The 14,528-nt window shown below is 41.5% G+C and overlaps 1 protein-coding gene across 2 annotated transcripts in view; it reads right to left on the bottom strand.

Moving 5' to 3' along the window:
* Positions 1-6,671: 6,671 nt before the first annotated feature.
* frem1b (Fras1 related extracellular matrix 1b) overlaps positions 6,672-14,528 on the bottom strand; it is a 47,247-nt gene continuing 39,390 nt past the window's right edge. For both annotated transcript variants that reach the window (XM_051375584.1, XM_051375583.1), the window contains 11 exons: positions 11,549-11,750; positions 11,298-11,442; positions 10,486-10,615; positions 10,341-10,413; positions 10,013-10,162; positions 9,036-9,409; positions 8,745-8,789; positions 8,457-8,618; positions 7,610-7,728; positions 7,237-7,322; positions 6,672-6,983 (listed from right to left, as the gene is read on the bottom strand). In XM_051375584.1, the coding sequence (XP_051231544.1) occupies positions 6,778-6,983; positions 7,237-7,322; positions 7,610-7,728; positions 8,457-8,618; positions 8,745-8,789; positions 9,036-9,409; positions 10,013-10,162; positions 10,341-10,413; positions 10,486-10,615; positions 11,298-11,442; positions 11,549-11,750 (1,692 nt within the window). In that variant the 3' untranslated portion in view covers positions 6,672-6,777. The remainder of the gene's footprint in view (positions 6,984-7,236; positions 7,323-7,609; positions 7,729-8,456; positions 8,619-8,744; positions 8,790-9,035; positions 9,410-10,012; positions 10,163-10,340; positions 10,414-10,485; positions 10,616-11,297; positions 11,443-11,548; positions 11,751-14,528) is intronic.

The following is a 14,528-nucleotide window of genomic DNA, read 5'->3' as shown; positions in this document are numbered from 1 at the left end:
TGCTATGCGTCGCTTTGGGGTAGACCACTAGGTGGCGCTACTATTAAGAAAAGTATGTTTAGGCTAATAACTCCCGCATCGTTTGTCTCACATTCAAAAACCTTATATCCACGCGTTCGGTGAATGGAGCTCAATCTCCCTATATAGGCCACGCCCACTTCCACCTAGATTTTTTTCCCGCTAGAGCGCAAAATGTCCAAAAACCACATTTTCGTGATCCATCTATCCGTCCTGGCAAAAAAAGTAATTTAAAGTATTTTGATATTTCAAAAAAATAAGGAAGTTATAAAATTAGCACTTCCTATTGATTTTTTGTCAAAAAAGGAAGTGGGGTATGTTATGTCCGATTTACACCAACCTTGGGTCAATAGTTCCTCATGTCTTCATTATGTATCGTGCACAATTTCAGGTCATCACCACAAGGTGGCGCTCTTTAAAATGAAGAAGTTTATATCTCTGCATCGGTAAGTGTGATTAAAATGAAACTTGGTACGATGCTTGCCCATGGCTCCCTGAGGGTCCCCTAAAAAGGAAAAAAAATCACGCCACTAGGTGGCGCTCTGGTGGCAGGGTAAATCACTGTGCAGAGACAGTAATAGTTATGAATATGAAATTCACAGGACATGTGTAGACTGGTGCCTGTAGCTCAAATACCAAAAATTGTGTTTGTCATGCTACGGTAAGCGTACAGACTCCTTCCCGGTTCACTTCCTGCTCTGTGTACACTGTTTGGTGCTGTAGCTCTGTCAGTGAACGCTAAATATAAATCTGTTTTACTCGTTACAGCGGTTATTTTCCCGCTTAACATTTAAACGTAGACTAGTTCTACCTAAACACTCAGAGTTTCTCCTTCTTTTAGCGACTTTTCACTACTTTCAAAGTTTTTCATACACGCTAGCTTCATTAGCATTAGCAGTTAGCTATGGCTTCTCCCTCTCCCTCTCCTCTGTCCTGCTCAGTGTGTCAGATGTTCAGTTATTCCTCTGCCTCCTTTAATGATAATGGTACCTGTATTAAATGTAGTTTATTTACTGCGCTGGAGGCGAGGCTTAGTGAGTTAGAGGAACGGCACCGCACCACAGAGATATCTTTAGCCGCTATAGTTAGCCAGCCCCCAGTAGCCGGTGCGGTCTGACCGAAGGTTGCTTCTGTTAGCTCTGTAGTTCCCCCGGTAGTTCCTCCGGTAGTTCCCACGGTAGGTTCCCCTGGTAGTTCCTCCGGTAGATCCCCCGGTAGGTTCCCCCGGTAGTTCCCGAGCAGCCGGGAAGACAGGGAGGCTGGGTGACTGAGCGAAGGAAGACTAAAACACTGAAGCCCACAGTTCACCACCAACCGCTTCATGTTTCTAATACATTTTCCCCACTCAGCGATACACCCGCTGAGGAACCAACTCTGGTTATTGGCAGCTCCATAGTCAGAAACGTGAAGTTAGCGAAGCCAGTGGCCATAGTTAAATGTATCCCTGGGGCCAGAGCGGGCGACATTGAATCATATTTAAAACTGCTGGCTAAAGATAAACGTAAATATCTAAAAAAACAACCTGGGTCACTAAGATTAGGAGGAGACATGCGCATCCATCCCACTTTGGATGGAGCGGCTCTCAAATGTATAAAACCTAGTATAAAGAGAGGGCTCCCCCCCCCTTTTTTGGGGGGGCACTCTCTTATCAAAATATGGCAAAGTTTATTTCTAAAACCTGACAGTCCAGAGTTAGGACCAGGAAGCAGAGCTGCTGTCTTACACACTTCTCTGCACTTTCTTTAGAACAGTCACCCACCCAAAACCCCATAGAGACTGTGTCTGTCCCCCCGACCACCTAAACTATTTAAAGAAATAAAAACAAGAGGAGTTAAACATAAAAATCTAATAAAAATTAAAACCAACTCCTCAGTAGCACAAAATAAGAGAATGAAATGTGGGCTGTTAAATATCAGGTCTCTGTCCTCTAAAGCTGTTTTAGTGAATGAATTAATATCAGATTATGATATTGATTTACTTTGTCTTACTGAGACCTGGTTGTCCCACGAGGAGTATGTTAGCCTAAATGAATCCACCCCCCCCCCAGTCATATTAATATTATAATATCATATTATTTTCCTCGAGGCACTGGCCGAGGAAGTGGAGTAGCAGCCATATATGATTCGAGCGTTTTAACGGACCCTAAACCTAAACTAAATTATAATTCATTTGAAAGCCTTGTTCTTAGTCTTTCTCACCCAAACTGGAAAACACTGCAGCCAGTTCTATTTGTTATAGTGTACCGCGCTCCTGGACCGTACTCTGATTTTATATCTGAATTCTCAGAGTTTCTATCAAGTTTAGTCCTTAAATCAGATAAAGTAATTATTGTAGGTGATTTTAATATTCATGTGGATGTTAACAATGACAGCCTTAGTAATGCATTTATATCATTTATAGACTCAATTGGCTTCTGTCAGAGTGTAAATAAACCAACTCATTGTTTTAATCAAACTCTTGACCTTGTTCTATCATATGGCATTGATATTGAACATTTAATAGTCTTCCCACATAATCCTTTCCTATCTGACCATTATTTATTAACTTTTGAATTCATGTTGTTAGATTATAAGCCATTAGGCAAAACTTCCTACAGCAGATGTCTATCTGACAGTGCTGTTGCTAAATTTAAGGAGGAGATTCCTTCAGTGTTTAATTCAATGCCATGTCTGAATTATACAGAGTCCTATAATGACTTTAGTCCCTCTGAAATTGATAATCTTGTCGATAGTGCTACAGGCTCACTACGATCAACATTAGACTCTATCGCTCCTATAAAAAGGAAATTATTAAAACATAGGAGACTAGCCCCTTGGTATAACCACCAAACCCGCCAGTTAAAACAAATAGCTAGGAAATCTGAAAGGAAATGGCGCTCTTCCAAATGATCAGAATATCGCTCAAATTGGCAAGATAATCTTAAAACTTATAGAAAGGCCCTCCGTAATGCCAGAGGAGCCTATTACTCAGCACTAATAGAAGAAAATAAGAATAACCCTAGGTTCCTCTTCACCACTGTAGCCAGGCTGACAGAGTCACAGCTCTATTGAGCCACATATCCCCATAAACTTAAGTAGCAATGACTTCATGAGCTTCTTCTATAATAAAATTATTACTATTAGAGAAAAAATTAATCACCAACTGCCATCAACAGTTATCAGTGGCTCTCCAAGATCAGGGACTTCTGTCAATGTAAACTTCGATATATATTTAGACTGTTTTTCTGCTGCTACTTCAATCATTTCTTCATCGAAGCCATCAACCTGTCTATTAGACCCGATCCCAACTAGGCTGCTTAAAGAAGTTGTTCCCTTAATTGGCACTTCTTTACTGGATATGATTAATCTTTCTTTATTATCAGGATATGTACCACAGTCCTTTAAAGTAGCTGTAATTAAACCCCTTCTTAAAAAGCCCACTCTTGACCCAGGGGTTTTAGCCAACTATAGACCGATTTCTAACCTCCCCTTCCTCTGTAAGATTCTGGAGAAAGTAGTCGCCAAAGAGTTGTGTGACTTTCTACATAACAATAGTTTATTTGAGGATTTTCAGTCAGGATTTAGAGTTCATCATAGCACAGAGACAGCTCTGGTTAAAGTTAATAATGACCTTCTGATTGCTTCTGACAATGGACTTGTCTCTGTACTTGTATTATTAGATCTTAGTGCTGCATTTGACACCATTGACCATAATATTCTTTTACAGAGACTTGAGCATCAAATTGGCATTAAAGGAACCGCACTAAGCTGGTTTAAGTCATATTTATCAGATCGTTCGCAGTTTGTACATGTTAACGATGAATCTTCAATAAATACTACAGTTAGTCATGGAGTTCCACAAGGTTCTGTACTTGGACCAATACTATTTACTTTATATATGCTCCCTTTAGGCAACATTATTAGGAATCACTCCATTAACTTTCACTGTTATGCAGATGATACGCAGTTATATCTATCAATCAAGCCCAATGAAATTAATCAATTATCTAAATTACAAACGTCGTCTTATGTCTTAAGGACATAAAATCCTGGATGACCTGCAATTTTCTGATGTTAAACTCAGAAAAAAACGAAATTCTTGTTCTTGGCCCCAGAAACCTTAGAGACTCACTGTCTAAAGATATAGTTACTCTAGATGGCATTACCTTGGCCTCTAGCACCACTGTCAGGAATCTTGGAGTTATCTTTGATCAGGATTTATCATTTAACTCCCACATAAAGCAGACCTCTAGGACTGCCTTCTTTCATTTACGTAATATTAGAAAAATTAGACACATACTATCACAGACAGATGCAGAAAAACTAATCCATGCATTTGTTATTTCAAGGCTGGATTACTGCAACTTTTTATTATCAGGTTGCCCTAATAAGTCCATTAAAACGCTCCAATTAATTCAGAACGCTGCAGCACGAGTACTGACAGGAACTAGAAAAAGAGATCACAACCCTCCTGTACTAGCTTCTCTGCATTGGCTCCCTGTAAAATGTAGAATAGAATTTAAAATCCTCCTCCTCACCTACAAAGCTCTTCATGGTCAGGCCCCTTCATATCTTAAAGAGCTCATAGTACCCTATTACCCCACTAGAACACTACGTTCTCTGAATGCTGGGCTACTTGTGGTTCCTATAGTCTCTAAAAGTAGAACAGGAGCCAGAGCCTTCAGTTACCAAGCTCCTCTCCTGTGGAACCAGCTTCCAGTTGTGGTTCGGGAGGCAGACACCCTCTCCACATTCAAGAGTAGGCTTAAGACATTCCTCTTTGATAAAGCTTATAGTTAGGGCTGGATCAGGTGAGTCCTGAACCATCCCTTAGTTATGCTGCTATAGGCCTAGACTATCGGGGGATTTCCCATGGTGCACTGAGCTCCTCCCTTCCTCTCTCTTTCTGCACTCATTCATGTTCCATTAATGCATGTTACTAACTCCACTTCTTCCCCGGAGTTCTTGTGCTTTCTCGTCTTGCAGGTTCTTGTCGATCCTGGTGGAGCCTCCTGCCATGGTCCTGCTACATTGCCATTGCCAATACTGTTGTTGCTGTGCACCTGTCTGTCTGTTTCTCGCTCTCTCTCTCTCTCTGCCTCTCTCTCTCTCTCACCCCAACTGGTCGAGACAGACGACCACCCACCTAGAGCCGGAGGATCTGTCCTAGGTTTCTGCCTTTTAACAGGCAGTTTTTCCTTGCCCTTGTCGCCAAGTGCTTGCTCATGGTGGTACTGTTGGGTCTCTGTAATTAATGTTTTAAAGAGTTCGGTCTAGACCTGCTCTATTTGAAAAGTGTCCTGAGATAACTTCTGTTATGAATTGGCGCTATACAAATAAAAATTAATTGAATTGAATTGAATTTGTAGCGCCCCCTACAGGACTGTTAAAAAGCAGCCCCGGCGCCACGTTTCACTGATATGTATGAAACTCGGTAGGCATGTGTAAGGTGCCGAGATGTACAAAAAAGCCTCTTGGACCCATGCCCCAAAACCCACAGGAAGTCTGCAATTTTAATTTTCACCATTGTTGTCATTTTGACTTTTTGGGCTTGTATTTGAACTAACTCCTCCTAGGGAATTTCTGGGATCTGCTTCAAAATTGGTCAGTACAGTCAAAAAATGGTACTGAATGAACGCTATTCAATTTGTGTTCGCTGAAGGGCGTGTCCGTGGCGTGCCATCAAAGGTGGCCATTTAGAAGTCCGTGGTCTTGTATTTGAACAAACCCCTAGGGAATTTATCAGATCTGTTTCAAAACTGGACAGTACACTTGAATAATAATAATAATGATTACAAGTTGTGCTATTTGTGACGTTGAAGGGCGTGTCTGTGGCGTGCCGTCAAAGTCGGCCACTGTGATGCCATTTCCGGCATTTCAGGGCTTCTATTTTAACTAACTCCTACATATTTTATCATATTGACTTCATATTCCATCACTGCAATCTCAACACATTGGTGATCATAAATTTACTGTGCATCAAACTGTGTGTCCGTGGCATGGCGCTGCATTTCCACCTTTCTCAGTGAAGAGTCTCTCTATGAAAGCTCAAGTCTTTTGCGGTGTCTGAAACGCGTGACAACGTAGAGTGGTCTCCCTCAGCTTCTGGAGATGAGGGCTTGGGAGTGGCGTGACGTGAAGCAACCGCTGCCTGGCGAGCTGATTTACGTGGGATTTCCATGTCGTGGTCCACACGTGTTACGACGGCACGTGGCGCGGCCGCGGCACGCCCCGAGTTGCGTGGAGTGCGAGGTCCCGCCCAACGCTGCTTGCAGCTTTAATTAATAATTACATTTGATGGTTTTCAGGTATTTTACAAATATTTTCAAACCTATTACTAATATTTTGGGGTATTTTCAATTTTTTTTCCCTAATTTTAAACTGATATTTAAGTGAAATTAAACCCCTGAACCATGAACACTGAAGGAATTCTAACCGGGAGAAGCTGACTGCAATGACAATGGCAATTGTGGTGAATACAACAACTCCCATGATCCCAGTTGCTTCACCACCTTATCAAACTTCCTCTTTTGTCATTGTTCTGATGAGAGAGACCCCTTGTTGGTAGAAATTACACATTGTACATTCAAGAAGCCTACAGTACTTGAGTAAATGTACTCAGTTACATTCCACCACAGTTTGAAACAAATATAAAAATGAAACTGCTGATCTGTATTTCGGTTTGTGCAGTGATCTTTAATATGACAAAAATATGAACTAATGTACAGAGCAGCATCATTAAATATGACTCGTTCACAGAGGTAAATACGCTGAGAGTCTCTCAGTGAGTGTGAGCCGGCGATGAACAGATGAATGTGTGTTGAGTTTCGGGGGAGCAGCTTGTAGAAATCCAGCTTCTGGGGTTTTCAACCAGCACGCAGTCCGAGCCCACGTCGGACTCACTGCGGCCCGCTGCCCCCTTCAGTCTGGAAAAGGACACTGAGCGACCGTCAGCCCACATCCAGCGACCCGGACCTCCAGACAGACCTGAGACACATGAAGAACAGTTAACTGCCTGAAAACTGGACAACAACAATCACTAGTAATAATATAATATAATATAATCCGATAGAGGTTCAACACCCAGGTCTAACAGACAGTCGACCTCATGCAGAAACATTTTCTTAAATCTCTGTTTTCTTTGAGGTTTGTTCAAAGTCAGATTCAAGAAACGTCACAAGTCGCTTGTTTCAATTAATAAAATTGTGAAATATTAATAAATGTTGGATCCGTCACTCACCGATCCAAAATGGCTTCTTCCCTGCAAACTTCCACAGCCAGCTCATGTCTCTTCTGGAGCGCACGCTGGTCAGGCTGCTGTTAAACCTGACACACAAATGTTAGTATGAGTCAAACATACGTCTGACGCTAATCACAATTAACGGAACAGATTAATATTTCCTGCCATCAGAATCTGTTCATTAAACAGAAAACTTTATTATAAAAGTGACGAGACCCGAAAGAGTTTTAAGAAGATGAATGAAGATCATTTTTCAATATTGTTCACAGATCTTAACTTGGTGAGTAAAATGTTATTATAACCAACAGCAATGATCGATAAAACTCTAGAAATAAGGTAATGGATGAAGTTGAAATAAAAGTGTGTTGTTTACAGCAATGAGCAGGTCCTCTCTGCGCTGGCCCAGCTGGCCACAGATGAGCTGCGGGTGTAACAGCGTCTCCTGTAGTGAGTCCAACCGTCGGAACAGGAGCTGCTGACTGACCTCCCCGTCTGAGGACACAAAGAGAGAATTATTATAACCAGCTATACAAACTGCAACGCCTCTGACTGGACTCTATGGGGGGATTTATCTTGCTGCTGACACCCCTCAAAACGAGACGATGCATCTCGAGGGGTTTATCCCAAGATAGTAACATTTGTGAATTTCAGCTCCAGTTGTTTGACTGCAGATGTCTGCCTTCACCAGAAATATGATTTCATAAAGTTTATATCTATAAGTTTCACAAAAGCAGAATTAGGAAATCCAGGATAACTAGGCTTGACGTAGCCTAGTCAGTGCAGTCGGGCTAAATAGGTTTAAATGGTTATAATGGTGAAGACGTATTAAACATACTTTACATAATGGAAGCGTGGCAGACAATATCAGAAATGCACAAATGAAAAGTACATTTGTTATAAGGAGTTCGGTCTAGACCTGCTCTATTTGAAAAGTGTCCTGAGATAACTTCTGTTATGAATTGGCGCTATACAAATAAAAGTGAATTGAATTGAATTTGTCTTAAAAGTGAGCAGCGGAGGTTACTCAGGAAATATTTTGTTGCTTTATAAAGTTAATTTAAAATAAAGTTTGAAACATTTCTGAGTGTGTTAAATAAATCAGATTTTTGAAGTGTGTCGATACTGACCTATTATTCTAATTATTAAATAATGACACAGATGGTGGGGGACGAGGATCAATCAACCCTGGCTTAAGCTGCTTGGTCAGTGACTGTGTGTACCTTGCGCTGGCGTAGCTCCGGGTGGTGTCTGGGTTCTGGATGATCCATCTGAGGAGGATCTCCGACTGGGAGCTCCTGCAGGAGGCGACCGCGAGTTGACCGGCTCCACAGGTCATCCCCCGGCTTTAGCTCCTCCAGCCGGAGAGGAGTCAGACTGTGGAACTGATGCAGGAGAAGAACCAGTAACACATTAACACAGTGTGTGTGTGTGTGTGTGTGTGTGTGTGTGTGTGTGTGTGCGTGTACGTGTAACTGTGGAGAAACTAACAGTTTAACTAACAGTCTTACCGTCCAGACCTTCTCCTCAGACCTCCTCTCTCCTGACAGACGCACCTGAACATCAGCAGAAGGTCAAACACTAAAATATCAGCAAGAAGATTCACACTGAAAAATAATAATATAAATATATATATATTTTCTTTTTATTAGTACATAAAAGTTTCTCAAGGCAATGTAAAAGTTATTTCCCCTCGTTCTCTATCTGTAACATCGAAATAAAATCACTACAGGTCTGACGGGTCAAGAAACAGAAGCCGTCAGATAATGTAAAGAAATTGTCCTTTAACAAGAAACAATCACCTTTAGTCCTCCATGTCTGACCCTGTGTCCAGTGCTCCCGGTGCTCCCGGTGCTCCCAGTGCTCCCAGTGCTCCCAGTGCTCCTAGTGCCTGTCCCTGGCAGCTGCCTGTAGTGGATGTGGCTGTAGCTGGGGGCCGCCTGGTCCTGTGGGTCCCCCTCTCCGTAGTCCAGGTAGGGCCGGCGGTTTGGGACATCGCCTCTGGGAGGGTGAGGCTGGTTCTCCCACAGCAGCTCCGCCTCAATGTCTGTGACGGGGTCCTCCTCCTCCAGTCTGGGGGGGTCAGGGAGGCGAGGAGGAGGAGTAGGAGGAGGAGGAGGAACTGGGAGTCGCTTCTCATCCTCCTCCACCCTCAGGTCGTCTGGATTGCACCGTCCTGATAGAGAGCAGAGAGAGTACTGTCTTTTTCTTGGCAAAACTACCACGAAAAACAAAAAGGTGCAAAATAAAAAGAAAACATCTGCAGACATCTGCAACCGAGAGCTCCGGTAATCCTCATCGGAAAGATCCCAAATATAGATTAACAAATGTGGAAAAGAACCAACAACAACCAACCTTTAAGGTAATATATACAAAATGTATTGCCACTAGATGTCGCACTAGAGCACCAGCATCTCAGACCAAAACAAATACACGCTACGGCCCACCAGACTCCATTTACAAAACCAGTAATATTACCTCATAGACCATAAAACACACTTCAAATTGTACATGTACAAAGAGTCTCTGTTAGTGTTTCCAACAATCACCAACTCTGGTTTGGTGGAAATAAATCCTTAATTCACAGACGTAGATGATAAAAACACTCACATCCACTAACCAAGACTCCACTAGATCTTTACATAGCAAACAGCTGTTTGCTGATATATTCATGTTTTAAATGTCATATACAACCTTTAATCAGATGACGATTAGAATTACAGACGGATGTTTTAGGTAAACTGTCTCTATACAAACAAGTTAAAATAGAATCTTTTACCTTCTCTGGGGTCGATGATCTCGACACTAGCTGAGGTCCTCTGTCCCAGGACGGCGTTTTTGGGGTTTTTCAGGGTGACTGTGAAGGTCTCGTGGTTTTCCTCCAGACCGTCGTCTATCAGGTAAATGTTCCAGGTTTTCACAGTGACTCCTAAACAGAAAAGACAGGATGGAAGAAAATCACCATCATACTGCTTTCTGTTCAGCAGCAATGCTTTCTGGGACTTGTAGTAGTTGTGGATGCACAGTTTCATACAGAGTGTCCCCCCTGAGAGTGTTTGTGTTAAATAAAGCAGAGTAGACCTGAACCGAGTCCAGTAGAGTCAGACCTGGGTCAAACTGGATGAGACCAGCTGTGCTGTGAGTGAAATCTCTGTCGGGTTTGGCCGATCCTTCCTCCACCTGCACAAACAAGCACATTAAACACTGAGCTCTGGCTCTTCTGATGTCTGGGGACAGCGGTCACCGTCCTACCTGGATAGCAACGTATGCTGGGTCGGCGCTCTTCCCGCTGCGCTGGATCTGGATCTGAAGCATCCCTGCTGTCTCGCAGGTTCTGTAGCAGGTCGCAGAAAACTCCACCCGAGACCAGGACAGCTCCAGTCTGCAGGAGACACAGGGAGTCTGAATGTGTTTCTTTGGTAAAAAGTGACCTGGCTTTCTGCTATCTCTCAGACTTGGATTGCCTTTCTCTGACGTACTGTGAGTTGAGCTGCTCTCCTGCTCACACAGGATCTGGTATTCCAGATAAACAGTAAAATGTGTTTGTGAACAGATTTGAGGAGAGAAATAGTCAACAACAGAATCTGGATCCATATCTGATCAGCACTGTTTGACAGTTTGATCTGAGTTTGGTGCGTTGAGCTGGACGGACTCACTGAGAATGAGCTGTCAATCACAAGGTAGCCCCGCCCTAAAGCATACCCTGCTTTATGGTCTGTTTTACTCTAAATGGGACCATCATTTACTAAATGAACATCATGCTGTATGGAAGAAGACTGAAACTAGAGACTGAGACCAGAAACCCTTCAGGAAACTTTTTACTGAGCTCATAAATCAACTGAGAAGTCAACTCATTTCTCCATAAGACTGTATGGTATCGGTCTTCATTGCCCCCTGCTGGCTGTTACACAGAATACAGGTTTAAGACACTTCACAGACCTGAAAGCTCTGTCTATTAAATATACTGCCAATGTTTCATATTTGTCTTATCAGAGGTTTCCGACATGAACTGGACAAGATTGCTTCTCAGAGATCCACAGTTCTGGTCCCTTCTATAAACCTACATATAGGGCAGCGCTGTGTTTCCTGCCGGGTCGGTGAGGCGGAACTGGAAGCTGTCGGCCGTCACTTCCATGTCGGCCGGGAGGACGAACAGCACAGCGCGCTGGTCCACGTCCCGCTGGGTGAAACGACCTTTGATGTAAGCTCCTGCCAGGACGGGAAGGCAGAGGTTTAACCCAATGAACATACCGTATCCATCTATATCCATCTATCCACTGATATATTGATTACTGGAGACTGTTGCTGGACCCACCTGTGAGAGCGTTCTCCAGGTAGCCAAAGTGTGGCGGTCTGGTGATGGAGAACTCCAGCTCCTCTGTGGGGCTGTCGGGGTCGGAGGCCTGCAGGTGTTTGGAGGTGATGAAGATGCCGTAATGTCCGCCGCCCAGATCCACCACGGTGCTGGGACTCCAACTGGTGGTCAGACTGGGAGGTGTCCTGTCCACCCGCTCCACCTGAACACAGCAGGAGACTTTCATTGAAGGTTTTATATTTATATATACGACATTCACTGCCACTAGATGTGAGGCGCTGCAGCCCACCAGACTCCATTCACAAAACCAGTAATTTTACCTCGCAGAGAACAAAACGCTTCAGAAACTAAATAAAATACACCCAAAATGTCTCTGTTAGTTTTTCCAACAATCACCAACCATATATCCATATATAACCTTTAAAACATCTACTTTCACTGTGGGAAATCTCAGTGTACAAAGAGGAGAGAATAAATACATTTACTCCAGAACTGTTTGTTGATTCAGAAGTTCTGGTGCTTTAAACTTTTGGATGGATAAAGTTAATGGTTGCAAATAGAAATGCAGAATAAAGGCAGTAAAATCTGAATAATTTAAACACAAACAAGACAAAAACAATCCATAAAGAACCTCTAAGAGCCAGATAATGGCTCATATTCATTTAGGTTGACTGTTGTTGAGTACAAATCTTACTGAATATCCCTGAAATGTTTTCCAAGAAATGACTTCTAGTTATAAATTGCGTTTGTCAGTAACAATAATAATCAAAAATATTTTCATATATTTCAGTGAAATTTGTCTGCATTTGTCAGATATTCCTCTAATATTTCCCTTTTTTGATAACATTTCTTTCAATCATTTGAATGGAAGAGATTTTGACATACAGTCAGCAATACAGCCGTGAATAACAGTTAAAACAACAACAAACAACAACATAAACAGAAACAGGACAATATTTATAAGCACTGGTCAGGAAAGTGTAACAATAAAAGACAAACCCATAACTAAATAAATTAGTCACTATAATAATTGTAAATAAAGATGCCCAGACATACATCTGTTCATACAAACTCTACTAATAACTCTAATAAATACTAAAAGAAAATGAAATGTTGAAACAGAAACATAAAACAAACATATAAATATGTAAATATATTAAGTTTCAGGCGTTGTTGTTATTTAGATGAAAGAAGAGAGTTTAGAGTCAAACAGGTGCAGTTCTGTGTACTGGCCACTGGAGGTCGCTGCTGTTATAACCATTAAACCATCAAACTTTGGTTGAAACGTTCTCCCAGCTGTTTATATTGTTTATATTGTTTATATTGTTTCCCTTTCCTCCCACTGGTTCCTGTTTATTTACCTAGTTGTTTATCACAAGTGAAACAAATAAAAATAATCCTCATCCACAACTGTGGAATAAACAATAAGAGACACTTCTAAGTATCAATTACAGATTAATTATTATTTTTCATATTATATAGATACATTTTATTTCCATGTTAATTAATATTATCATTGTTAGTAATATTATTACTGCTTCTATTATTATTGTTGTTGTTGTTCTTTGTTTGTTTGTCAAACAAAACATGGCTAAGATATAAGAAATTTGCCCTGAAATCCATTTAAACTGCAGTATTATGTCACTATTTGGTTTGTTTGTTTATTTGTTTGTTGGCCTTGCAGCCCTTTGAGCAACACTCTGATATTTCTTTGTTCTTTATTTCCTGTCTTCCTTGTTTATTATATATGTTTATTGTGAGTTTGGTTCGGATTATTTACTGTGCGTGTTCACGGGCGCTGAGCTGCTGCAGGAGGGTCGTAGAAGACCTGGGGTAAAATATGGAGTTAAATAAAGCTTAATAAATATTATTTGTGCAGGAAAACAAACAAATTATTATACAACTACAATTCAACTTGGATCCTTTTTGGTTCCCCGTCATTACTGATAAAATCCTTTATTCAGATATTTGTTTGTTGACAATCCAGATTCATGTGAAAAAAAGTTATTTATGAAGCAAAAATGGCCCAAAAATAAAGAAAATGTGTTTTAATATCACAGAAAACTGAATGTTTATAAGTTTGGACATTGAAGATGTCACATTGGACGGATTTATTCTCACATTTTATGAACTAAAAGGAGATTAAATGATCTCAAATTGAAATATAACAATAGTCAGACAATCTCAGAAGGTCGATGCCAGTACACAAAAACTATATTTACAAACAAAAATTCATCCACTATAATTCATCCTTCTGTGGCTGAACTCAAACTGTAAAACCTTCAGACTCCAAACTGACTTTTAATGTAGTTTTCATCCCATTTTTAAACCGTTTTATGTGTTTGAAGACAGAAATAATGAATTCTCTTGTTTCTGAGATTTTAGTGACTTTTAAAAGCAGTTTGATGTGTGTGTGTGTGTGTGTGTGTGTGTGTGTGTGTGTGAAATATTCATGAAGCCTTTGACACACACACACACACAACACACAATGACCTCACACACAGATATACACTAAAATAATATTCATATACCGTATACCACACACACACACACACACACACACACACACACACACACACACACACACACACACACACACACAGAGTCTCTCAGAGGCTCAGGACAGTCGGTCCGGCCAGCGCGTTAGCCACCTGGCTGCCTCTGTGTGTGTGTGTGTGTGTGTGTGTGTGAGTGTGTGTGTCCAGGTAGCATGCGATGGGGAGGGGGTTGGCGAGGGGGTGGTGGGGGGTGGTGGGGGGTCGGTCTTGGCTCACCTGCTGCTCTCTGCTTCAAATATTTATCTGAGTACTTCAGTCGTCCACCTGAGAGTCGACAGCAGCTACACGAACACGACTGCAGCCGCTCAGTCACCATCTACATCTACTCGAGTTCTTCACTGTACTGTTCGTATATTATACATATAACTATATACAGTGTTTAATCTATATAACTATATACAGTGTTTAATCCATATAACTAT

The sequence above is a fragment of the Dicentrarchus labrax genome, unplaced genomic scaffold, assembly GCF_905237075.1.
Source record: "Dicentrarchus labrax unplaced genomic scaffold, dlabrax2021, whole genome shotgun sequence".
Taxonomy (NCBI): domain Eukaryota; kingdom Metazoa; phylum Chordata; class Actinopteri; family Moronidae; genus Dicentrarchus; species Dicentrarchus labrax.
This window is presented reverse-complemented; position numbering and strand designations above follow the sequence as displayed.